Source organism: Cnephaeus nilssonii (genome assembly GCF_951640355.1).
Source record: "Cnephaeus nilssonii genome assembly, chromosome: 5".
In the NCBI taxonomy this organism is placed as follows: Eukaryota; Metazoa; Chordata; class Mammalia; order Chiroptera; family Vespertilionidae; genus Cnephaeus; species Cnephaeus nilssonii.
The window spans coordinates 72,137,715-72,163,810 of NC_137076.1; the positions used below are offsets into that span (position 1 = coordinate 72,137,715).

At 49.8% G+C, this 26,096-nt stretch overlaps 2 protein-coding genes across 14 annotated transcripts in view; one reads left to right on the forward strand and one right to left on the reverse strand.

Annotated features, from left to right (window-relative positions):
* The window catches only part of TRRAP (transformation/transcription domain associated protein), a 122,364-nt gene extending 110,929 nt beyond the window's left edge, over nucleotides 1-11,435 (forward strand). For all 8 annotated transcript variants that reach the window (XM_079770444.1, XM_079770448.1, XM_079770449.1 and 5 more), the window contains exons 66-71: nucleotides 2,304-2,529; nucleotides 3,380-3,597; nucleotides 6,255-6,439; nucleotides 7,214-7,417; nucleotides 7,505-7,699; nucleotides 10,404-11,435. In XM_079770444.1, coding sequence (XP_079626570.1) covers nucleotides 2,304-2,529; nucleotides 3,380-3,597; nucleotides 6,255-6,439; nucleotides 7,214-7,417; nucleotides 7,505-7,699; nucleotides 10,404-10,688 — 1,313 coding nt within the window. In that variant the 3' untranslated portion in view covers nucleotides 10,689-11,435. The remainder of the gene's footprint in view (nucleotides 1-2,303; nucleotides 2,530-3,379; nucleotides 3,598-6,254; nucleotides 6,440-7,213; nucleotides 7,418-7,504; nucleotides 7,700-10,403) is intronic.
* Nucleotides 11,436-22,483: 11,048 nt separating this feature from the next.
* Nucleotides 22,484-26,096, reverse strand: part of SMURF1 (SMAD specific E3 ubiquitin protein ligase 1) — an 83,870-nt gene continuing 80,257 nt past the window's right edge. For all 6 annotated transcript variants that reach the window (XM_079773225.1, XM_079773224.1, XM_079773222.1 and 3 more), the window contains one exon: nucleotides 22,484-25,588. In XM_079773225.1, coding sequence (XP_079629351.1) covers nucleotides 25,489-25,588 — 100 coding nt within the window. In that variant the 3' untranslated portion in view covers nucleotides 22,484-25,488. The remainder of the gene's footprint in view (nucleotides 25,589-26,096) is intronic.

Below are 26,096 nucleotides of genomic sequence, written 5' to 3' on the forward strand. Positions count from 1 at the left end.
ATTGATGTTTTTTCTCTCTCTCCTCCCTTCCACTCTCTCTAAAAATCAATGGAAAAAATATTCTTGGGTGAGGATTAACAAAAACAACAAAAAATTCTTTCTTCATTGATATGTTAAACCATAGAATAAATGGTTCACATTTTTTAGATATTTAAGTATCTTTTTAAAAGACTTATATCTGAGAGAGCATAGTTAAAACATGTATATCTGTAAAGTAGGTTGCAGTGATAAAAAAGGAAATATTTACCCCACTCATTGCGAAGATACTGTGCAGTTGTAGGCAGGACTGACCTGAAGCCCAGCATGTGTCCCATCATCGTTCCCGGCAGCCCTGGGCCGGTGTCCCGCTCTTGAGGTGTGAGCTGGGCATACGGTTGAGAGGCTTCTTCTGAAGAACCAACCCCTTGAGGAAAGTGCTCTTTGAAAAAGAAGAGTCATGCCCTCTCAGAGCTTTTACACTGAAGTGCTCTCATCATCTTAGATTTTCTCTTTGTAAAGTCCATGTGACGTGTGGTCTGTCATCCTTCCCTGGGAAAGGAAGGTTTGAGGTTAGAGTTTTATGGGAGCTAGCCCATTTTTCTAAAAGAGGTAATACTCAGCATGTCTTCATCTTAAATAGATGATTAAATCAATTGCAGTCTGAAACAAAGATTTGAAGTGGGACAAATCTTCTGGATTTGGGGGGAGGGGAAAGAAGACACAAACTGGAACTTGAAAGGAGGCTGCCAGGCTCTGAGCCACCTTAACTGCAGTGAGTGTCAGACCCTGGTACAGAGTCCTCCGGTCGCTCTGCTCATTGCGCCGGGAAGACCGTCTCTGTTCCAGCGCTGTGTTCGTCGTACGGGAATGTTCATAGCCACTCTGTTTGTAATAGCCCCAAACTGGGAACTACCCACATGCCCCTCGACGGAGAAAGGATGGATGAGTGTGGCACTTTCATCCTCATAGGAAGTAAACAAAAAGGGCTTAACAAGTAGCAACTTGGATGAACCTTAAAGAAATTAATACTGAGTGCAAAAGCCAAGATCAAAAGGATACCTACTGCGTGGTTCTTGTTTAGTATTATATTAGTTACAAATATTTCATAGAGGTGGAGAATGGATTAGTGGTGGCCAGGCGGTGGGGATGGGGGGAGGAGGTGGGTGTGGCTTAAGGGGTACCGCTTGGACGGCTACACCCTCCCTCCCTGGTGTCTCCCCAGTTGGTGTTGATCAGGCCTTCACCGGTTTCTGCTTCCAAATTCATAGTGTTGACCCCTCAGCCATTTTCTCTGCATTTAGCTGCAGTCCTTTCGCAGAGCCTGGAGAAGGGGGCGGGTGGCGGGTGGGGGTGGTCTTTGTGGAGTTGGTGGGAGGATCTGCCCCCATCAAGGCAGTGAGAAGAGGGGGCAGGAGTCTGGGCAGGGCCTGTGCCTTCCAGGGCAGCCTGCCCCGCTCACCCCACATGACCTAGCTCTGGGCAGAGGAGAGTGCAGAAGAGTGCTTGGAAGAGGCTTGGAGAGACTTGGCGCCCTCGCTGCCTTCAGCTTGTGTGTGAAGGTGCCTCTGCCGTCACACAGCCGTCTCGTTTGGCCTCAGGATCAATCGGTCTTGTCAGCACGAGGACAGTGCCTCCCTGTGGCTCTCACAGACCCATTTCCAGCAGAAATCGGGCTTTCCTGACCTTTGGGCTCTGGCAATTTAGGGTGTCAAGGACCCCTCCCCACCACTGGTGCTAATCTGGGTGGGAAATGAGGTTTATTTTAAAGAAGGACTTTCCATTTAATGGACCTTTTATTATTGAGTCTTAACGCTGAGAACCAGAGGGTTTTTGCTTAAGTGAAAAGTGCATGTTTTCCATTTTTGTCATTTTGATTTCTTGTCTTAATTCCTTCTGAGGAACTGATGGATAACTCAGTCTCCTCCTGGATATTGTCTCCTTCGGGCCCGCCTGGAGCCTGTGTTCACTCACACACAGGGCCTATTTCCTGGCGATGCTTGCTCTCGGAGGTCAGCTCTAGAGGTGGCAGGTGGACTTCCGGCCCCTTTTAGTGGTGGTGGGGGCTCAGTGCTGAGACGTTTATGCAGGGCCCCCATCCTTCCTGAAGAGGACAGGTCATGATTGGGGTGAGGTCCGTGTGGCACTGGAGAACCGGCCACACCAAGGGCTTCGCTCTGTCTCAGGCCCCAGTTTCCATGATGAAGACAAGAGGGCTTCTAGGGCTTGACGCACACTGTCCAGCTGGGAGGCGCTTGAGCAGTGGCTTGGGGATGAATTGGAAGAGCCCGATGACTGACAATGCTTATTCATGTTTTATCTTGAAGATTTTGACTTCAGTGTTCCAGGATCCATGAAGCTTCATAACCTCATTTCTAAATTGAAAAAGTGGATCAAAATTCTGGAGGCCAAAACCAAGCAACTTCCAAAATTCTTCCTCATAGAAGAAAAGTGTCGGTTTTTGAGCAATTTCTCCGCACAGACAGCTGAAGTGGAAATCCCAGGGGAGTTCCTGATGCCGAAGCCGACGCACTATTATATCAAGATTGCTCGGTGAGTGAGCGTGGCCTGGCTCGATCATGGCACATCCCCTGCACACAGGCCTGCAGGCAGGCCTGGCGCCGCGCTCAGAGAACAAGCCGCCCTCGGGTTTCAGTGACCAGCCCTGAAAGGGTGACAGACGGCTTCAGGGTCTTGTTTGAGTCAAGTTTGTATTTGCTTCCAAAGAACCTTTCCCGGCTCCCCATAGAACTTGACAAAATGAAGCTCCCGTGCCTTTGTTCACACGTAGAGCACAGTGTTCAAACAGAACCAGACGCTGTAGAATGTAGGGAGAGAGTTGCATCTCATTGAAACGTAAAGAGTTCTGTGAAGAGGCTCCCTTAACAACTAGTCAGGAGCGTCAGAATTCAGTCTTCCTTTCCCCAGACCTGCCTGGGGCCCTGGCCAGCGCCTCCTCTCTGACCTGTATCAGTGGCCGAGGCCCACGGTGAGGAGGTGAGGGCAAGGGTGTGTCAGTCCCTGGCTTGCTCCTCGGGGCACCTGCGTGTGCCAGGCAGGACCGTCCCTCTCCCAGAGGCCGGAGCTGGGCCCTCCCCCTGGGCCGCTGCCGTGCTCAGGGCCAGACGGGCGACCCACAGGTAGCTCCTGGAGTTGGACCCCTGGTTTGATTCTTTTGAAACTCCAGCTTCATCTTCCTGCTTTTTGTTTTCCCTCTGCCGTGGTTCCTCCCTCGTTTGGTGATATAATTGCACTCTTTATACCTTGTCAGAACAGGGTGGGTGTGAGAAAGTGAACAAAGGTGGTAACTGCGTGGTCTTAATTGCCCTGACAATTCCTACCAGTGCCTTTTCCAAGAAAAGGATTGGAAATTGAGACTGAGGGCGTTTGTTTGTTCCGGTAGGTTTATGCCCAGGGTGGAAATTGTGCAGAAGCACAACACCGCAGCCAGGAGGCTGTACATCCGCGGGCACAACGGCAAGATCTACCCGTACCTGGTCATGAACGACGCCTGCCTGACAGAGTCGCGCAGGGAGGAGCGCGTGCTGCAGCTGCTTCGCCTGCTGAACCCCTGCTTAGAGAAGAGAAAGGAAACCACAAAGAGGCACTTATTTTTCACAGGTAGGAGGGCCGCACCTGGGGATGCCTAGCAGTGTGCGTTAGCCAGCCTTCAGGGCTTTCCCGTGCGCCGTGTCAGCACTGAGGATGCGCTGAGCTACGCCAAGAGGGCAGGCCTTGCAAGGAGGAGCCGGTCCCTCGACAGGGCCCCTGCTCCTGGAGAAGCCCCCCACCCCCAGCCTTTAGGCTCCTCACTGCAAGATGGGCGCTCTGACAAGTATTTGGGAATGGAGGTGCTACGTCTGTGGCCCCTGCCATCTTGACTCCCCCAGGAGCCCCCATGCTCTGGTGAAACCTGGGCTGAGTGGAGGGCTTGTTATGGGTCTGTTACCAGCACACTCACTGAGAAGTGAGGCCTCTGAACTCCGGGACCACTCGCTGCAGCACGTGGGCACGGCCCGAGCTTGCCTTCAGCGAGTGAAACACAAGACTCGGAAAGTCGGGTGGCAGGGATCTTGGTCAGGTGGCAGCATCTGAGTGAGGTCTTTGTGTAACTGAGGTGTCCTGGGTGGTTCATGAGGGACCTGTTTCTGTCTGTAATGGGAACAGGTGAGACACCTACCATCCCACCCAGAGAAGAAAGCCATTGTCAAATCATTTTAGTACTAAATCCAAGGCTAGGAGCCCATCGCAGTACATAGTACATGGAACTTTCTTCTGATAGCTAAGGTGTGATCTAACCCAATTTGACCTTAAACCTCTTACCTTTAAATATAATATACCCCAAATAAGAAGTAGATTAAAAAGCAAGTCAGTGGAAAGCTGTGTGCACGTTGACACGGGTGTAATGTGATCGTAGTGTCGATCCCAGCTGTGGGTAATAGATTGCTCTTTCCTTCTTCCAAAGATACAAACTTTTTTTTTTTTTAATCTTCACTTGAGGATATTTTTTGCATTGATTTTTAGAGAGACAGTTGCTGGGAGGTAGGAAGAGGATAAGAGAGAGAGAGAGGCATCAATGTTAGACACATTGATTGGTTGCTTCCTGCAAGTGCTGCAACCAGGGCTGGGGATCACACCTGCAACCCAGGTACGTGCCCTTGACCAGGAATCGAACCTGTACCCTTTGGTGCACAGGCCGGTGCCCTAACCACGGAGCACACCAGCCAGGACCAAAGATACAAACTCTTGACTACCATCAAATGCCAGCCCACATCCTATATAATAAAACCCTAATATGCAAATCGACTGAATGGCAGAACAACTGGCAGAATGATTGGTCGCCATGACACGCACTGACCACCAGGGGGCAGGCACTCAATGCAGGAGCTGCCCCCTGGTGGTCAGTGCGCTCCCACAGGGGAGTGCCACTCAGCCAGAAGCCAGGCTCATGGCTGGCCAGTGCAGTGGTGGTGGTGGGAGCCTCTCCTGCCTCCGCTGCAGGCAGGCAGTAAGGAGCAAGGGGTCGCAGACTGTGAGAGGGATGTCCGCCCATCGGCTTAGTCCCGATCCCCACCCAAGGGGTCCCAGACTGCAAGAGGGCGCAGGCCAGGTTGAGGGACCCCCCTCCCCCACAGTGCACGAATTTCATGCACCGGGCCTCTAATACACACACACACACACACACACACACACACACACACACACATGCCCTGGGATCCTTTGGATTTCTTTATGGATTGAAGCCGTGGAAGCAAACCAGAAGCTGTGGTTTATCTAATGTTAGACCGAAATGACTGTGCTCATTAGCAGCCAGAACACCTGTGTCACCACGCCGGCAGTCCACGGGCAGGGGGTCACGGGCCTGGAGATGGTCCACGGGCAGGGGGTCACGGGCCTGGAGATGGTCCACGGGCAGGGGGTCACGGGCCTGGAGATGGTCCACGGGCAGGGGGTCACGGGCCTGGAGATGGTCCACGGGCAGGGGGTCACGGGCCTGGAGATGGTCCACGGGCAGGGGGTCACGGGCCTGGAGATGGTCCACGGGCAGGGGGTCACGGGCCTGGAGATGGTCCACGGGCAGGGGTCACGGGCCTGGAGATGGTCCACGGGCAGGGGGTCACGGGCCTGGAGATGGTCCACGGGCAGGGGTCACGGGCCTGGAGATGGCCCACGGGCAGGGGTCACGGGCCTGGAGATGGGCGCAGGCTCACAGCTGCTCTTGGCTGCTCAGAGCACCAGTGCATTTGGCAGAGTCTCTTTATTGTTTCTTTTCTCTCTTTCTTAATACATGTTTTTTATTGATTTCAGGGAGAGGGAGAGGGAGAGAGAGAAACATCAGTGATGAGAGAGAATCACTGATCAGCTGCCTTCTGCACACCTCACACTGGGGATTGAGCCTGCAACCCAGGCATGTGCCCTGACTGGGAATCAAACCGTGACCTCCTGGTTCATAGGTCGATGCTTGTAGATCAGCTGGGCTCTTTATGGTTTTTCAAGATTGCCTTCTAAAGCATGTCTGTCCATCTGTGTCTTAAACACGGTAATGGCAGCTCAGGCTCCGTCACCAGTAGATTGAGCTCTGTGCCACGTGTGCTACTTCAGTACGTGGTGTGTGCTCAGCGTTCTTCCAGCTTTGCCCATTTGCCCCACACCCACTTCCTCTGCTCAGGACAGGCTGAGTCACCTCTGCTCCCAGGACATCCGAGGGAGGCTGAAGCGAGTGCAGACCTGTGGTGATTCTCTCTCAGCTGTCCCATTTCTCTCCCCTTTCTCCTCAGTTCCACGAGTTGTGGCGGTGTCTCCACAGATGCGCCTCGTGGAAGACAACCCCTCTTCTCTTTCCCTCGTGGAGATCTACAAGCAGCGCTGTGCCAAGAAGGGCATCGAGCATGACAACCCCATCTCGCGCTACTATGACAGACTGGCCACGGTGCAGGCGCGTGGTACGCAAGCCAGCCACCAGGTACTAAATCAGGACAGTCAGGCGTTCGAGCTGCCACCCGAGGCCTCAGAAACGGCTGCTTTCTGCTTCCCTGACAAGTGTGCTCCGAAAAGCAGAGTGTGCGCGCACGTGTGTGTGTGTGTGTGTGTGTGTGTGTGTGTGTGTGTGTATGTGTATGTGTATGTGAGAGAGTGAGTGAGCATTGTGTGTGTGCGTGTGTATCTGTGCGTGTGTGTGTTGGGGGGTGGGTGAGAGGTTCCGCTTTGGACTTGTGAGTTGGTAGAAACGAGAGGACCACTGAGTGACATTTGCTGCAGATTGGTGGTTATAACAGGAAAAAGGTAAGTTTCAACCTTGCAGAGGTTCCTAATCCTTTATCTGCACTTACAAAACAGCTCAGGAATTAGAATTTTAAAAATAACTTTACTGCAAATTCATGGCGGCCAAACCTCGTCTAAGCGCCGTGCATGTTTATCAGGGCGCTGCCGGGGCGTTAGTGACGCACTCTGTGCTGTACGTGCTTCCTGACGCACAGGAAGCGGCAAGCCCGGGAGCACCTCCTGCACGAGGGCTTTTGCTTAGACAGCGCCATGGTCCTGAGAGCACAGGTGGGTCCCTGGAGGGGAACCGCCCGATCTGGGCCTCTCCCCGTGCAGTCAGAGGACCCTGCACATGTTATTTGTTGACAGAATTAGCTCTGTTGGTGCCACGTAAGCAGTTACAATTTGAGTTTTCCTTTTGAGGAAAAGAATAAGTGAGTTGGATGGAGAGTCATGGAGTGACATGTCATTTCAGGTCCTTCGAGACATCCTCAAGGAAGTGCAGAGTAACATGGTGCCGCGCAGCATGCTGAAGGAGTGGGCTCTGCACACCTTCCCCAACGCCACCGACTACTGGACGTTCCGGAAGATGCTCACCATCCAGCTCGCGCTGATTGGCTTCGCGGAGTTCGTCTTGCATTTAAATCGGCTCAACCCCGAGATGCTACAGATCGCTCAGGTAGTTTGGTGTGAATAGCCAGACCCTCTCCTTTAGACGTCTGCATTCTGCTGTTTAAGTTCTAAAATGCCTCCTTCTGAAATGTAGGACACTGGCAAACTGAACGTTGCCTACTTCCGATTTGATATAAATGACGCGACTGGAGACCTAGATGCCAACCGTCCTGTTCCTTTTCGCCTCACGCCCAATATTTCTGAATTTCTGACCACCATCGGCGTCTCTGGCCCCTTGACCGCCTCCATGATTGCTGTTGCCCGGTGCTTTGCTCAACCAAACTTTAAGGTAGGTCATGGGTTGTCTGCGAAAAGCCCAGGCTGGGCTCACACAGTACACGTTGCGACCTCACAGGAAGTGCTGGCCTGCTCGTGAGGAGAGAGCTGAGCCGGTAGAGCGTGTTGCTGCTGTGCAGGGAAAGCTTCTGCACTCGGAAAAGGGCTTTAAAAAGAGGTGTTAGGATGCTGAGGAACCTGGAGCCTTTACTGGGTAACCTCCCCCACTGTTACCACTGCGTGTCAGTGTGGCTTACTCCATTTTATAGCTGCCTCTGTGTCTCGCTTTGCAAACCTCCTTCCTCTGACAGAGCGGATGTGTTCTCTGTAGGGTGGGCCTGTCTTACTGGGGCGGTGGAGATGGGCTTGAACCAATGCGGCACGTGAGCCCCGTTGTAAACCCCCAGTGATAGGAGCTGTGGCAAGATGCCCTTGGCCACGTGCGGTGTGTGACAGTCTCCGCGGTGGCCGGACAGCAGCACGTCTGCCATCCCCGGGCACTGTCTCGGCTCCTGGCACTGCACTGGTGGTCCTGATGGACTGTCGTCATGTACTCCCAGCAATTGTGCAGGTGGGGAAACTGAGGCCAGGGAAGGTGAGTGGCATGTCAGAGGTCATAGTCAGGGGTGGCCCTGTCTCTTCACAGTGGAGGACAGAACAGTTTACTTTTTCTGTTTTTTTAACTTCTGAGACGAGCCATCTCTTTTTTCCTTTTCTTCCTTTTTTTTCAGATAAGCAGTTTGTGCCTAGAGGAGGCTTCAGACTGATTGCTTTCCCAAAACATTTACTGAGAACAGCTTTTAAGCTATTGAATAAGCTCTTAATTGTGAACAAGGACTTAACATAGAGACACGTGTGGCTCTTTCTGATGTGCAGTTGCACATATCCGACGTGTGGAAGGCTCTTTTGGGATGTCGTGGTGAACTGTTATGAACATGAATAAATATAAATGGCCTTTCGGTTTCTTCTTGGTGAGGAGTTGGTGCTCTGATGCAGCGAACAGCAGTTCACTGTTAGCCTTTTGTGCTTTAGGGCTGGAGATGGGGAGTTCGCGGGTAGACAGAAAGGCTGTACTTCTGGAAACCCGTGTAGGGAACGCCTTAGAATGGCATTCAGTTTGAAACCTCTAGAAAGGAAGAAGGCTCTCATTTATTTTTAAATTTATTTTTCAATTACAAGTGACAATATTATGTTAGTTTCAGGTGTACAGCATAGTGGTTAGACATTTATATAACCCACGAAGCGATCACCCCATCAGCCTAGTACCCACCTGACACCATACACAGTTCTTACAATATTACTGGCTATATTCCTTATGCTGGACTGCACATCCCTGTGACTATTTTGTAACTGCCCATCTGTGCTACTTAATCTCGTCACTTTTTCCACCAGCCCCTCAGCCCCGATTCCATCTGGCCGTGATCTGTTTGTCCTTGGTATCTGTTAGTTTCTGTTTTGTTTGTTTGTTTTTTAGATTCCACATATAAGTGAAATCCTGTGGTGTTTGTCTTTCTCTGTCTGACGTATTTCACTTAGCATAATACACTCTAGGTCCATCCATGTTTTCGCAAATGGCAAGATCTTGTTCTTTTTTGTGGCTAATATTCCACTGTATATATGCACCACTACTTGTTTACCCACTTGTCTATCGATGGCACTTGGGCTGCATCCATTTCTGGCTTATTGTAAATAATGCTGCAGTGAACATGTATATATGCATATGGACATGCAATGGTGCATATATACTTTTGAATTAGTGTTTTGGATTTCTTCAGATAAATACCCAGAAATGGAATTGTTAGATCATATGGTAGATCTATTATGTTTTCAGGAAACTCCATACTATTTTCGACAGTGGCTGCACCAGTTTGCAATCCCACCAACAGAACACATCCTTGCCAGCACTTGTTGCTTGTTACTTTATTGGCAATAAGGTGCTCCTTATTTTAGGGCCTGTGACAGCTTGGAGTAACGCCACACGCTGCTCAGTGCGTAGGCTGTGCTGGTGCAGATGGGGAGAAATTGGGCCTTCTCCAAACTCGGGGCCAAAATGTCTCCACAGCCTAAATGTAGTGACTGCCTTTACAGTAAGCTAAATCAGACCCTTCTGTATGGGAATCTCTTCTAAAACACAAGCTGTTAGCGCCCAATACCGTGGGATAAAACCGTCAGCGTGTTAGTGTGAAGTTACTTTTGATCGGTCCTGGGTGCTCTGCATTCTTTTGACTGTGACGTGGTTTTGGTTGGATGCTCCGCTCATGAAGAGGTGCAAGCTTCGTGGTCAGTCCCTCTCTTGAATGGCCTTCTGTCGTTCCTTGGTGATCTCCGTACCGAAGTCCTGCCTCTGGTTTCCTGCCCTCTCCAGCCCCTCGCCCCAGGCACTCCCTCTCCCTCCTGCCATGCGCACCCCAGACTCCACCTCCGTTCTTTTGCGCTCCTTCCCTGGGACACGTTCCAGTGGCTCCCTGCCCGTGGCAGAGCTGCACGTGGGCTCCTCCTGCCCGTGCCTCTTTCTTCAGCCCAGACGCCCCGGGCGGCCACCAGGCTGGCTCGGACCACACTTGCCGGCGGAAAGCCAGCACCGGCAGAGCCCAGCCCTGCGGACTCCTCGCCGCCCCTGGGAGGCAGGCCCGCCGGGCCCAGCCGGCTCTCGGTGGGAAGCTGCCCCTCTGGTCATTGTTGCTTGAACGTGAGCGTTTCTCTCTCTCCTCGCACAGGTGGACGGCATCCTGAAAACTGTGCTTCGGGACGAGATCATTGCTTGGCACAAAAAGACACAGGAGGACACCTCTTCTCCTCTCTCGGCCGCCGGGCAGCCAGAGAACATGGACAGTCAGCAGCTGGTCTCCCTGGTCCAGAAAGCTGTCACCGCCATCATGACCCGCCTGCACAACCTTGCCCAGTTTGAAGGCGGGGAGAGCAAAGTGAACACCCTGGTGGCCGCCGCCAACAGCCTGGACAACCTGTGCCGCATGGACCCCGCCTGGCACCCCTGGCTGTGACACGGCCACTCCCACCCCGGAGTTGAAGGCCGCCTCTCAGGCTCCCGCACCGCCTCCCCGCGCCGCCTCTGCCTTGTCCATCGGACGTTGGGTCCTCAGGCTCCCGCGGTACAGCGTTTCCCTGCTCGCTGGCGTGAGAAAGAGGGTGAAGTCAGTGTAGAGGGAGCTGAGCCATGGGGGTGAGGCCACTCGAAATGCTGGAGCTGAAACTCGAAGCTTTTAAAATAACCTGTCAGAAACCAGGATTCCCTGGCCTGGGGTTTGTGAATGCCTCGCCCCCTCCGTCTGCGGGCGGACAGACCGAACTGTAGGAAACAGTTCGGAACGTCCTTTTTAACTCTCAGAAGTCACACCCGACAGGAGCTCGTGCTCTGTACAGACCTTTGTGACAGCTGTACAGAAACCCGCTTGGTTAGAGAAACAGGAATTATGAACAAATCCTGCTGGTTTCACCCAAGCACAAACTTCCATGCTGCGTGGCCAGCACGGGGAGGCTCACCGAGCCTCGTCCCCCGGGGCAGCCGGCAGGTGACTTCAGCTTCTGTCGGCCAGCTCTTTGAATGTCTGCTAGACACTTACTATCATTGTACCTGAAAAAAAATCACTTCTTCCTAATTTAAAAAGAAGCAGCAACAGAAGTTTGTTAGCTCCAGTCTGTGTTCACATTTTTATAAATACGAGTATTGAGAATGTTCTATCTAAATTTGTACAGTGTGATTTTTTTAGAATAAATATTTTATAAAAGGAGGTGTTGTCCCTTACGTGTTGAAATGCCTGTTTCTGTGAGGTGTTTCCTCAGAGGGCCTGGATGTTCCCCTGGCCCCTGGGGGCTGGAGGTCCCGGCCCGCGCGGCCCTCTCCATGTGTCCTTCCTGGGCGGGGTCTCGGCTTGGAGCCGGCTCTGAAGCAGGCGCTCAGCACGTCTGTGATGGTCCTGAGCATGCTGGTCCTGACCGGCGATGTGCCCAGGAATCTGGTCTCTCGGCTTGGTTCCCGTATTTCAGGCTGCTGCCGTGTAACCTGTGTGCGCGGCGGGGGACACGGCCGCAGGCAGCAGCGCCCTGTGCCCCAGGCCTCCGCTGTGCCCTCCCGGCCTCACTGTGCTCGGGCTTTGCGAGCCTGGGGCCCCGCGTGCCTCGTGCTCTGGGAGGAGCGCGCAGCGTGGTGGTTGCGGAATGGCGTTCGGGTCAAGGGAGTCGAGTCTGCACTGGTGAGAAGGGCTCGCCCACGCCTGCCCAGGCACACTGACTGGTTTCTAGGAAAACCAACCGGGGGTCTTCTGAGCTCCGTCTGTGAGTGGCAAGACTGAGGACCTGCACTGGGAGCTGAGCCAGTGACCCCGGGACCGTGAACCTCGGCTTCCTCACCTGAACACGGTGTCGCTGGGAGCTGGGCCCTCGGCTGAGGAAGGTCAGGAAAAGGGCTCGTTTGTGGGGGAACCCCACACACAGTATACGCCCGCGTCTCCAAACAAGATTTCAAGGTTAAGTATTGTTATTAGACATTTATTTTTTAATCCTTACCCAAGGGTATGTGAGATATATAACATTTTTTGAGAGGAAGGGAGAGAGAGAAATATCAATATGAGGAGCATCTATAAGCTGCCTTCCACATGTGCCCTGACCGGGCATCAAACCCCCACAACCTTGGTGTATTAGGATGATGCTCTAACCAACTTTTTAAAAAAATGTTTTTAGAGATTGATTTTAGAGGGAGAGGGAGAGAGGTTGTGGCCAGCCAAGGTAACAGTTGGGGTTGGGGCCAAGGCCATGGAGCTCACAGAGGCAAGGCTGAGGACAAGGCGTGGACCCCATCACCAGGCCGGGCCGCTGGGCCAAGGACATGAAGATCATCGAGGATATTTTCTTCATTGATTTCCAGAGAGAGTAGAAAGCAGGGGGAGAGAGAGACAAAACGTCCACGTGAGAGAGACATCAATTGGCTGCCTGCTGCAGGTGCCCCAACTGGGGTCAGGATTGAGCCTGCAACCCAGGTACATGCCCTTGAGCAGAATAAAACCCGTGACCCTTCAGTCCGTGGGCTGATGCTCTAATCACTGCAAAACCAGCTAGGGCTATAACATTTTTAATTGATTAAAAAATTAGATAGATAGATAGATAGATAGATTTCAGAGGGGAAAGGGAGGGAGAGAAAGAAAGAGAAACATCAGTGATGAGAGAGAATCATTGATTGGCTGCCTCCTGCATGCTCCCAACTGGGGATCGAGCCCACAACCCAGGCATGTGCCCTTGATTGGAATTGAACCTGGGACCCTTCAATCCGCAGGCCGACACTCTACCCGCTGAGCCAAACCAGCTAGGGCTTAATTGGTTATTTTTTATTAATTGGTTACATTGGTTAATAAAATTAGCAATTTGCAGTGTAACTATTTGCACTTAGGGAAATAGCAGCTCCCACCTCGGAGGAAGCTTCTTGAATCAAATATCACTGGCAGTCCATGGGACCATGGGCAAAGGAGAGGGAGCCAGGAGGGCCTCTGGCCCCCGGAGTCTTCCCCAGCGCTGACCCAGGGACACAGCCTGCCCGCCAAGGCCGGCCTTGCACAGCCACAGGAGCGAACAGTTCCCGCGTACACGGCTGTGACGTGTGGGGGAACTTCCTGCAGGCCGACCTAGATGATCAAGTGAATCAGGAAAACGGGCAGAACCTGTGCTGACGCCACGTTTACCCAGTTCCTACAATTAGACAAAGTCCCAACTAAACCCTGTTCTGCTCTCCCAACAGAACCTACAGAAATCAGTTCCTTATGATTTTTATAGTTATTTAAATAAAAATGTTCAGTCTCTCTAGACTTAACAAGATAAATAGTTTTAAGAACAGTTGATGAAGCCTTGAGTCCAGCAAGAGGCGGCTCCTTCCTGTTTAACGCGGCTGATGGTCAGCAAATTGCCTACGTGAGGCCAGGTGTGGAGAACGGCTGGCGCTGCACGAGGGCTGGGGCCTCCGAGCTGGGAGAGGGATGCGCCCACCTGCTGAGGAGCCTGAGGGGGGAATCGGAGAGGCGAGGCCCTAGATGTGCGTTACTAGGTGCCTGCCCCTCCGCCCCACGCTGATGCCTGAAGATGGAGCCTGGTTCATCGAGTCTGCACACCTTGGGGCTGTCCCCGCGCGGAGCGCTGGCAGGTAAGTGCACGCCGGGCCCGAGGAGCCATTTCTTAGTTCATTGTGTGCCTCTCGGTCTCCTGGGCCGGAGCTGCTGGTTTTGAAACCTAGATGTTCTGGGGCCTGGTCTTTCAGGTGCAGGTGTTAATTAAAAGTTGGGAAACCCAATGTGGGGGTCAGACCCCTGGCTCCTCAGGAGAAACTGTTTTCAGTTCCTTCACACGGACTGTGTGGCTGAGCCGGGGCGGTGGGCCTCGCTCGTTCTCGGATGTGTAGGCATCGCTCAGCCATTTAGTTTTTTCATGGGAAGCTGTTCCATGCGTAGCTGCTGATTCCGTGTGTGCTGGGGAGGAGGTGAGTCCAGGGTTCTCTCCTGGTGCCGTCCTGAACCCAGGACAGTTGTGGAGGCTAGAAGTCGGATCAGGTGCCAGTGGTCGGCCCTATGCTGGGTAAGCAAGCACCACCTGCTCTCTTGGGACAGCATGCATGGACCTGGAGAGTATTGTGCCAAGTCTGGGCTATATTTTATACAAGAAAAGTAAAGTGAGTTAAGCCTGTTAAATAGCCTTTGCCTGTGTGCTCAGTGTTTGGAGCAGCGAGGGTTGCAGGCTCAGTTCCTGGCCTCAGTCAGGGCGCATGCAGGAGGCAACCGGCTGATGTCTCTCTCTTACCCTGATGTTTCTCTCTCTCTTACTCGATCTCTCCCTTCCACTCTCTCTAAAAATCAATGGAAAAAACATCCTCGGGTGAGGATTAACAACAACAACAACAAAATAATATAAAAAGGGGATTATGGGAGACAAAAGATGGGTTGGGTCTGGAGGGAAAAGGTGGGGCTCAAGAAACGTGGGAGAACCAGGAGGCAGTCTGCAAAAGGCGTGGGCACCTCAGGAGGGAAGAGGAAGGCGCATCTTGACGGGCACCCGGGCCACCCTGGCTAATGACCCCGCTAACTGGGGAGGGAAGAGGGTCAAACGAGGGCTAACAAACACTGGATTATGAACCGCTGTGAGCCGGGGCTAAAGTTTTTACCCATCAGCAGGAAAAAAAAAATCACTTTACCAAAGTGAGGTTTTCATAAAGGACAATCAAAATTATAGTATTTTATTATGAAAAATTTTGATGGTAAATGTTCTTTTAAAATGAAATGCTGATGATATAGACGATTGTTATTAATTTTTAAAAATTTTCTTTATTGTTGAAAGTATTACAGATGTCCCCCCTTTTTTCCTCATTGACCCCCTCTACCCTGCACCCACCCCTCCCAGGCCTGCACCACACTATTGTCTGTGTCCATGGGCTATGCATGTAAGTTCCCCATGGGACTCCGGCAGGGTTGAGGGGACTGGGTGCCGCCATCTTGTGGCTATGGGCGCTGCATCTTTGTGATGGTGTGACAATCAACTTGCATATTCCCTCTTTATTAGATAGGATAGCCAGTCTGACAGGTGTGAGGTGATACTTCATTGTTGTTTTAATTTGCATCTTTCTGATGATTAGTGACTTTGAGCATGTCTCTTGGCCTTCTGTATGTCCACTTTGGAGAAGTGTCTATTTAGGTCCTTTGCCCATTTTAAATTGGATTGTTTGCCTTCCTTTTGTTAAGATGTATGAGTTCCTTGTATATTTTGGAAATTAACCCTTTATCAGATGTATTATTGGCAAATATGTTTTCCATGCATTGGTGCAGACATTTCTGTGGGTGGTGGAGTGTGTGGGGCCAAGGAGACCTGCCCTCCCAGGCTGTGGCTGCGGCGCTGAGGTTGGCCCTTCATCTCTTTCACGCAGTGAGCAACTGGCGGACGTTATTCACTCATTTACTGCCGCCCAGACCATGCGTTTCCGGGGCTCCCTGAGGCCCTGCCCAGACACCCCCTCCCCAGAAGGGGAGCCTGTTCCGCATTGTCATTTCATCTGATTCTTTTTTGAGGGTCATCTGTGTTGCTGTATCAGTTGACTCATTTAATCTAATTTTAGGTAAGGAAATGGAGGCTCAAGAGTTAAGCAATGTCTTCCCCCCCCCCCCCCCCCGCCCCCCGCCCCACCCCGTCCATCCCGTCACACAGCTGCGGACTGGAGCTGATTCAAACTCCGGACTCCGCTGCCCGGTCTCCAGGGAGGTCACGGCCAGGGCTGCGTCTCTGCCCGGAGCTCTGGCTCTGAAAAGTGCCTGCCCAGCACCCCTGCCCAACAGGCCAGGTTTCCCGCACTTCACTGACGAACACATTTAATGGTGCAATGTTCTTGGGCGAAAGGTGCTGTGCTCCACATTTTACAAAAGAGTAAGTTGAGGCACAGGTTAGGTAACATGTGCAAGGTCACCTTATAAAGCCAGAGTTCAATCCCAGGTGCTACCTCTGCTCTCAGCGACGCCACCTGCCTCTTGAGGGCATTGGCAAGGAAAAGCAATCCATAGGTGTATGTGCAGTGTGTGTGTCTGCATCTCGTCGCCGGGTGAAATACAGAAGACAAGGGAGCTGTGTGAGGGCCAGTGCTTGTGGTGGTGGAGGAGAGGATGAAGGAACAAACTAGAAAGTTCCAAGAGAGCAGGCTTTTAAAAAGCCAGCAAGATAGTGGCCGGGCAGGTGTGGGGCCACAGGCAGGTATACCGACTTGTTTAAAAACCTGACGGTATTGTGGCTGCGATGGTAGAAAAACCCCGACGAGCTCCACCTGGAGACAGCCGAGCCCAGGGGCCGAGCCCACAGACACACGGGGACGGGGAGGGGGCGACAGACCAGGACCATTGATCACAGGGGAGCGGGTGGGGTCTCTCTCGTTCAGACAAAAGGTGCAGTTGCAGAATCTGGTAGAATTATTTTGGAACTCCGGAGGCTATTTGAACATTGGGAGCTTTTAGTGCAGTCGTGGCTGCCCACCCCACCCCAGCCCCGTGGCAGGTGTCCACGCCTGTGTTCTCGGTGCACCTTGTCCTCCAAGCCTTGGGTTCTGTGTTCTGATCGCTGCTTTGGACCCGGGAGGTGCAGACACAGGGACAGGCAGCCATGTTGCTCCCCCACCAGGCGAAGAAGCTTCCAAGGGTTTAAAAGAACAGACGCAGCTGTTCTATTCTTTCTCCCCAAACATGGAAGGATTAGGATATTCAAAAGCAACTGCACGGACAACCTGTATGAACTGAAGGTGGGCTCACAGCCAAAAACTAGTAACAAACCAGGACCCTTAGTCACAAACCTGCAAGAAAATGAATCTGCCAACAACCCGAGGGCTGGAGAGGGTCTTCCCTGGTGCAGCCCCGTGAGCCGAGGGCGCAGGACCAAACGGAGCTGTGCCAGGAGTCCTGGTCTATGGAAACGGTGAGATAACGTGTGTGTTAGCAACCTCCTCTACCCAGGGAGAGACCAGGCTCAGGAAAGACCCGCGAAAACCTCAAGCTTTTCTACCTTAGGCTGCTCAGAGACACTTCTAACAAGTGAAAAAATAAACCAACCAAAAATCTGGGGAGAATCTGATTTCCAGAGTTACAATCTAAGGGTCCAATGTTCACTTTTCAACAAGTCACAAAAAATCGTCACTGAGGAAGCACAGACAGCAGACTTGCTAGACTAAGACAGCTACCTGAAAGCTGCTCAGAGAACTAAAGAAAGATGCAGACAACGACAGGAAAACAATACATAGTACAACATCTGAAGTGAAAATTCCTTAGAGGAGTTCAAAAGCATGTTTAAACAGGCAGAAGAAAGAAACAATGAACTTAGATAAAATGACTGAAAACTTCAAAAATTTTGTAAAAGACACATCTACAAATCCAAGAAGTTCAATAAACTTCAGGTAGAATAGACTCACGGACACACCAAGATACATTATAATCAAACTGTCAAAAGGCTAAAACAAAGAGATTCTTGAAAAGCAGCACAAAAGACTTGTCACACACAAGGAATTGTCAATAAGATTACCAGCATATTTTTCATCACAAATCTTGGTGGCCACAAAGCAGTGGTTGATTTACTCAAATTGACGAAAGAAAAAACACACAAACCTGTCAGAATTCTATACCCAGCAACACTGTTCTTTGAAAATGAGGGAGAAATAAGAAAATGAGGGAGTTCATTACCAACAGACCTGCCTTGCAAGAAATGCTAGAGAAGAAAATGGATGTACATATTTAAGAAACTCAAATTCCAACTAAGATAAACTCAAAGACCCACAGCAAACACTGAAAAACTGAAGGGCAAAATAGATTGCTTTACAATAACAGTAGGAGACTTCAATAACCTACTCTCAGTAGGTTAGAACCCCCAGACAGATCAGTAAGGAAAAGAGGACTTGAATAACACAGGCCAACTACATCTACAGACATACACAGAACACTCCACCCAACAATAGCATAACGCACATACCCTCAAATGTACATGGGATATTCTCCAGATGGAATGTATGTTAGGCCATAAAACAAGTCTCAAGAAGTTTTAAAAGATTGAAACCACACAGAGTATTTTTTCTTACCACAATGGAATAAAATCAATAATGAAAGGGAAATTCATAAATATGTGTAAATTCAGCAACACATTACAAGGGAAAATAGAAAATGTCTTGAGATAAAGGACAATGTAGTTATAGCATATCAAAACTAAAAGTAGTAAGAAGGAAATTATAGCTGTACATGCTTACTTACATTAAAAAAGAAGAGGGTCTCAAATCAGTCTACTTTATACCTTAAGGAACTAGATAAAAAATGAAAAAAAAACACTAAATCTCTAAGCAAACAGTGGAAGGAAATAATATTATAGCAGAGATAAATAAAACAGAAGAGAAAAACAACAGAAAAATCACTGAGGCCAAGGGTTGGTTCTTACAAAAAATAACACATAAAATCAACTAATGACAGACCTTTAGTCAATAAGAAAAATTAAAATTAAAACCAGCCCTAACTGGTTTGGCTCAGTGGATAGAGCGTTGGCCTGTGGACTGAAAGGTCCCAGGTTCGATTCCGGTCAAGGGCATGTACCTTGGTTGTGGGCACATCCCCAGTAGGGGGGTGTGCAGGAGGCAGCTGATCCATGTTTCTCTTTCATCGATGTTTCTAACTCTCTATCCCTCTCCCTTCCTCTCTGTAAAAAATCAATAAAATATATTTAAAAAAATTAAAATCAGAAAAGAGGGGACAGTAATTACAAATTTTACAGAAATAAAAAGGATTATGAGAGCACATAACAATGCAGGGGTTAGGGGCGCTAACCCCTGTGTAGTTGAAAATCTGCAGATAACTTTAAAAAATATATCTTTATTGATTTGAGAGAGAGAGAGAGAGAGAGAGAGAGAGAGAGAGAGAGAGAGAAACATTAATGATGAGAGAGAACTATTGATCGGCTGCCTTCTGCATGCCCCACACTGGGGATTGAGCCTGCAACCCAGGCATGCGCCTTGACCGGGAATTGAATAGTGACCCCCTGGCTCATAGGTTGTCGTTCAACCACTGAGCCATGCCGGCCGGGCTGTGCAGATAACTTTTGACTCTCCAAAAACTTACTACTAATAGCCTACTTTTAACCGGAAGCTTTACCAATAACACAGTCAATTAACACAAATCTTGTATATGTATTATATACTGTGGTCATATAAAAAAAGTAAGCTAGATAAAAGAAAATGTTATTAAGAAAATCATAAGGGCCCTGGCCAGTGTCGCTCAGTTGGTTGGGCATCCTCCCATGCACCGAATAGTTGCTGATTTGATTCCTGGTCAGGGCACATGCCCAGGTTGCGGGCTCGATCCCAGGTAGTGAGTGTGGAGGAGGCAACCGATAGATGTTCTACTCTCACATGCATGTTTCTCTCTCTTTCCCTCTCTAAGTCAATAAAAAATCTTAAAAAGAAAAAAGGAGCCTGGCTGGTGTGGCTCAGTGGCTGAGCATTGACCCATGAACCAGGAGGTCTCAGTTCAATTCCTAGTCAGGGCACATGCCCGGGTTGCAGGCTCGATCCCCTGTGTGGGATATGCAGGAGGCAGCCAATTGATGATTCTTTCTCACTGTTAATGTGTCTATCTCCCTCTTCCTTCCTCTCTGAAATCAATAAAAATATGTATAACAAAAAAGAAAGATTACATAGAAAGTTTTGCCAAAAAAGGGAAGAAAACCATAAGAGAAACTCATTTACATTACTGTACTGTATTTATCAATACTGTAAGTTTACATTGTCCGCTTATAAGATGAATTATCTATCAGTAGTAAGTACATCTATGTTGTCATATAAAATACTGTAAATGTTATAGGTATTACTAACAGACATAAAAAATGAAAAGGTAATGTGAAAAAAATTATATTCACTTACAGTATGGTGATTTATCCATTGATAACAAAGAAGCAGCAATATGACTGCTTTATAATGGTCTAGTGCAGTGGTCGGCAAACTCATTAATCAACAGAGCCAAATGTCAACAGTACAATGATTGAAATTTCTTTTGAGAGCCAAATTTTTTAAACTTAAACTTCTTCTAACGCCACTTCTTCAAAATAGACTCGCCCAGGCCATGGTATCTTGTGGAAGAGTCACACTCAAGGGGCCAAAGAGCCGCATGTGGCTCGCGAGCCGCAGTTTGCCGACCACGGTTCTAGTGTACTCAATACAATTGCTTCACAGTAGTTAAGGAATTCTCAAAAAATTTTTCCAATATATTTATCAAATAAAATGCATGGTTTTTGTTCAGGAAGTAGATCCATGCATGCAGTTCAAACCTATTTTGTTGAAGGGTCAACTGTACTATGAAATGTCAACAAATGAAAATTTCTAGAAACACACAAATTACCAAGACTGAATCATAAAGAAATAGAAAATCTGAATGGACTTATAATGAGCAAGGAGATTAAATCAGAAGTAAAAAACTTGTCAACAAATAAAGCCCAGGACCGTAACTAGTAAATTCTACCAACCCTTCCCAAGCTCTTCCAAAAGCTCGAAGAGGAAGAAACGCTTCCTCATTCAGTCCATGAGGCCAGAGACACCACAAAGAAACGACAGGTTAGCATCCCTCCTGAACACTGATGTAAAATCTCCAACAAAATATTAGCAAATTGAATCCAACAGCATAAAAAGGATGATGCATCATGACAAAGTAGAATTCCTGGAATGCAAGGATTATTCAATACAAAATAAATCAATGTAATATACCATATAAATGAATGAAGAGGGGAAATCAAATGATCATCTTGATTGATGCAGCAAAATCATCTGATAAAATTGAACACCTTTTCACAATGAAAACACCCAACAAACTATGAACAGAAGGAAACGCCCTCAGCACATAAAGGCCACAGATGAACAACCCCACGGCTGATGTGACACCCCATGGTGAAAGACTGACGGCTTTTCCTAAGAGGAGATGCTCACATTCACCACTTCCGTTCAGCACTGTTAGTACTGAAGTCCCAGCCAGAGCAATCAGGCAAGACAAGGATGAAAGGCATCAGATTAGAAAGGAAGAAATAAAACGATCTGTTTATTGACATGATCCTTATGCAGAAAACCCTGAAGAACATACATGTCCACTGTTACAACTATAAATGAAATCAGCAAACCCAAATCAGCTGTTTCTACACACCAACAATGAACAATCCAAAAAGAAAATTAAGGAAACAATTCAACTTAAAATAGCATTGAAAAGAATACAATTCTTAGGACTGAACTTAGCCAAGGAGGCAAAAGACTTCTACACTGAAAACTACAGAACATTGCTTAAAAGAAATTAAAGAAGACTCAAGATATCAGTCTGTAATCTTTTCTGAGTACCATGGCCCTGTCAAGTTGTCACATAAAATTAACTTATCACACCAAGTGTTCATTAAATGAATGGAAAAACAAAATGTGGTATATTCCTCCAATGGAGTATTGCTCAGCCATAAAAAAAGGTAGACTTTGATATATGCGCTAACATGGATGGACCTTGCAAATATTATGCTAAGTGAAATGAATCAGACACAGAAGGACAAATATTGTATGATTTCACCTATATGAAGAATAGGCAAACTCATAGAAAGTAGAATAGAGGTTACCAAGGCTTGGGGGAGAGGAAGGAAGGGGAGTTATTGGTGATGGGCACAGTTTCAGTTTGAGAAGATAGAAAGGTTTTAGGGTGTGGGGTGGAGAGATTAAGAAAAAAACTACTCATGGACATGGACAGCAGTGGGGTGACTGCTGGGGGAGGGGAGAGGAGGTGGAGGAGGGCATGGGGGGACAAATGGTGATGGAGACTTGACTCGGGGTGGTGAACACACAATACAGGGTGCAGGGGATGTGTTGTGGAATTGTGCACCTGCAACCTGTATAAGTAACCAGTGCCACCCAATAAGTTCAATAAAAAGGAAAGGAAAGGTTTGGGGAATAGCTGTGGTGATGGTTACACAATGCTGTGACATGTATGTACTGCCACTGGGTCATATATTCATGAACTTATGGTTAAATTGATAAATATTATGTGATGCATCGTTTATTGTGATAAAATATATTAAGAATAAAAATAAAATCCCAAACCAACAAACATGACCAGCTGTGAAAGAGAAGCCAACAGCCCGGCCGCTCGGCGCGCCTGCCCGGAGCACTCAGCCCGGCCGCGGCGCCCTCTGCAGGAGGCCCTCCCTGGGCTTCTGACCACTGACCTCCTTGCTTGTGGGCGGGCAAGAGACTGGAACCTCATTTCCACAGCAAAATAACAGATGCCCATCATGTAAAGTCGTGAGTTTATTGCATATGTAACAAAATGAACCTCCCCTCCCGGGTCCAGCCTGCTGTACAGTCGCTGTTTGTTTTGTGTTTCCAGCTGGTTCCATAACCACATTAAATAGAACTAGTATTTCTTTAAATACTTTTGATTTTGACATAAAACAGAACATTAGTGTACAACTTTCACAAAATAAATCAGCAATAAAAACAGTGGGAAGAATAACAAGGATAGCAGCAATACTTAAAAACAAGACATTACAAAATAAATTAAATACATTATAAAGTGGTTGAGAAACAAAAATAAACAAATTTTAAAAATTCATACTATGTTTCGGGAAGGCTGCCGTGTGGCGCGCACCTGGCTGCGGGGGGGGGGCGGGCCCTTTCTCTCACAGGCCCCTCCTGACAGCTCAGCTTCAGGACCATCGCACCTGAATGTGGACCCAGGGCCACAACGCCCTCGGCAGGCGGGTTCCCCCACAGCAGCCCCTTCGCGGTCCCGCCTAAAGCGCTGGCAGAGGGTGGTCTGCTACATCCCTGAGGGTCGGCTGCTGACGGCTGGTGAGGGCGGAGCATCTGGGCAGAGGCGCGGGACGGGTGGCCTCTGGGATTCCCGAGAAGGGACAGGAGAGCAGGCGTGTGCAGGGGCTCCTGCAGACCCAGAGTGTAGTCCTGGGAGCGTTTACCAATTGCTCGCTACACTGTTCTTTGGGTGGTTCAAAAGGCCCAAACAAGTGTCAGTATTTAAGGTTCTAGAAGTGCAATGCCACGCACAGGCAGGCCTGTTGGCAAGAGTAAACTGGAGCTCTGGGAGGGTCTGCTTTTCAGGCTCCTCGTAACACTCGGCTGACGAGGTGCCCACGGGCAAGTTAAGTGCAAAAGCAGAGACCCAGGCCTTATGGGCAGGTAGCTCGTGTCCAAGCAGCTCCCGGAGGACCAGACATGACCCTCTGGATCTCCTGACCGGCGAGAACAGGCGGGGCCGGCAGGTGCCGATTCCGAGGCTGTTCCTGGGCTCCTCCCGACGGCAGGAAGGCGGTTATACACGAGTCAAATGCAACCTTCTGCCTCCAAGTCCTTCCCACCTCTGCAGCCTCGTTTCCCGCCCAAGCGCTGCGGGCTCTGGCCCGAGGCCTTCCAGCCCGACGGCTCCTCGCCTCCTCCCACCGGCAGGTTCACGGGAGAGAGGCCTACCTGGTGGGAGGTTGGTCCTTTCCATTTCCTCCTCCTTCCAGAAGAAGGTGACGAGGACCGGATGGGATCACTGAGCGTCTAGGATGCCCTCAGAAAGCCTCGGGGAAAATGAGGCACAGGACAAGCCCCACTGGGACCAAGCGGAACTCCTGGAGACAAAGCCACAGTTCGGCCGGGACTTAGTGACTGGACTATGTTTTCCTTCTACGGCAAGTCACACGTGACATCCCTTCTATCTGAGCCCCAGTAAGTAGCCCAGAGTCAGCTCTCAGAATCCACAGCTGGCCGTCGTGCCCACAAACTGGACGAACCTCTGTGCAGGGGGAGCTCTGAGCACCCCCATGTCAAATGACAGACTGCCTCTAGGGCAAGCCAAGGACCCCAGCGAGATGCAGAAGCTGGTGTGCCTCCACACCCCTGCGGCCCGGCGTCAGTGACAACAGAACAGCGGGACAGCTGGCCAAACGCTCCTTCCAAACCCACCTGACCCACAGCTGGATCCCAACGGCTAATTCAGAAGCCTCAACAGGGACGTTTCACCAGTGAAACGGCTTGCTAATGAATGACCCTGTACTTGCCCCTAAACAAACACAACAAAAAACCGGACGGGAAAACCTGTGGCTGCCGCTGTTCTTCACGGAGCTGAGCTCTCTGGGATCAAGCTGCTTGTCACAACACTGTCCAAACTTTTGTGCAAACTGGAGAACGGCGTTAGGACCTAGGGTCTCGGCGTGCTTTGGCCTTGCTCATCACATGAAGACATCAGGGCAAGTAAATCAAGTAGCATTTGTCAGCGGCGCCATCTGACGTGGGAAATGGGTCTCCCCTCTGCTGTCAGGGTCACACCCACACCTCTCTTTGTAAAATAGTAACTTGGGGTGGATTTCGGTCATTGAGGTTATCTGTTCCCTCTCTCCCTTTTAAGCTAGTTTGCACCAAACCAGCAGCTATCATAACAGAATTTTGTTTATTAGCGTAGCTGTTAGCAATTTCCGCATAGTAGTTTGTTAGTATCCGAGTGGCCCAGCTGAACTCGGCGGTGCCGGAGCCACGGCTTCGGAGCTCTGTTCTGTGGTGTTTCTACTGGGAAAATAGTTCAAACTGGGTAGATAATGTGGCAAAAAGGACTCTTAAAAGGAAAGATCATTTTTCTCTACGCAAAACAAAAATTTCAACCAGGTCACCCTGGAAAGAAATGCCCTGGCCTCCAGCTAACGCTGCCCCTGTTCCTTTACTTTCAAAAAGGGAAGCACGTTTAGGACTGAAGCTCCTGCCGTGGCAGCATCCCAGGGAGCATGTATTTTACGGTAAGTTTTCAGGTGGAAGTTAATCTGCTGTAAAGACCCAGAGCAGGCTGCTAGGATGTGAAATTTGGACTGTGAGCTGCTGAACTGGAAAGGGGCCTCAGGACTGTTCTGAGACAGAATCGCTAGCGTAGCTACCAGTTCCAAACGCGCAGAAGGCTGAGCTCAGTGCATGACTCGGTAGATCCTCCTGTAAAGACCACAGGGCAGTGAGCCTATGGCCAGATGTTACAACTGGAGCAGAATATCCTGTGTGAGCGAAGCCAGATCTAAACCTGGCTGCATTTTATTGGATGGGCGATGGAGGGGTGGGAGTACTGTCATAAAGGAGGAAAGGTGGGTGGGAGCCATGAGCCAAAGTCCCCTGCCCCTCGCTCCCAACACCGCGGCGGGAGAGCCCTCCCAGGTCCTCTAGAATCCCAGCGCCTCAGCCGCTCCAGGCGCGCGGAGAGCGGCAGGCTTTGGTCTGGTGGCCGTGAGCTAGAATCTGTTGCCTTTGGTTGCTCCTCACTCCACAGCGAACCCACAGGTCTCTTCCACCGCTATCAGCAGCTTCTCGTAGAGCTTTTCGTAAGTCTCATAAGGCGGAATGTCGATCCGGTTAAAGCTGGAACAGGACAAAAGGGCGAGAGTCATTGCTGGGAGAGTCTGGGCCTAGGTCCTGCTGCAAGGGCAGGGCAGGCAGGACAGAGCATCCTCAGCCGCCAGCTAGCTGTGTGTGCACGTGTGTGCCTCTGTGGGCGGTGGGGAAGGAGGAGGGGAAGGCCCCTGTTCCCTAGTTCTGAGGGGTGGGAGGAGTGGTGAGTGGACACTTCCCCTTTGCACTTTTCTTCTTCTAATGCAAACATTTAAAAATCAACACACAGCAGCCTGGCTGGGGTGGCTCAGTGGTTGAGTGAGGACCTATGAATCAGGAGGTCACGGCTCAGTTCCCCATCAGGGCACATGCTGGGGTTGCAGGCTCAATCCCCAACAGCGGGCGTGCGGGAGGCAGCCAATCAATGATTCTCATCGGTGGTGTTTTCTCTCTACCTCTCCCTCTCCCTTCCTCTCTGAAATCAATAACATATATATTAAACACACACACACACAGCAAAATAAATCTTAAGATCTTT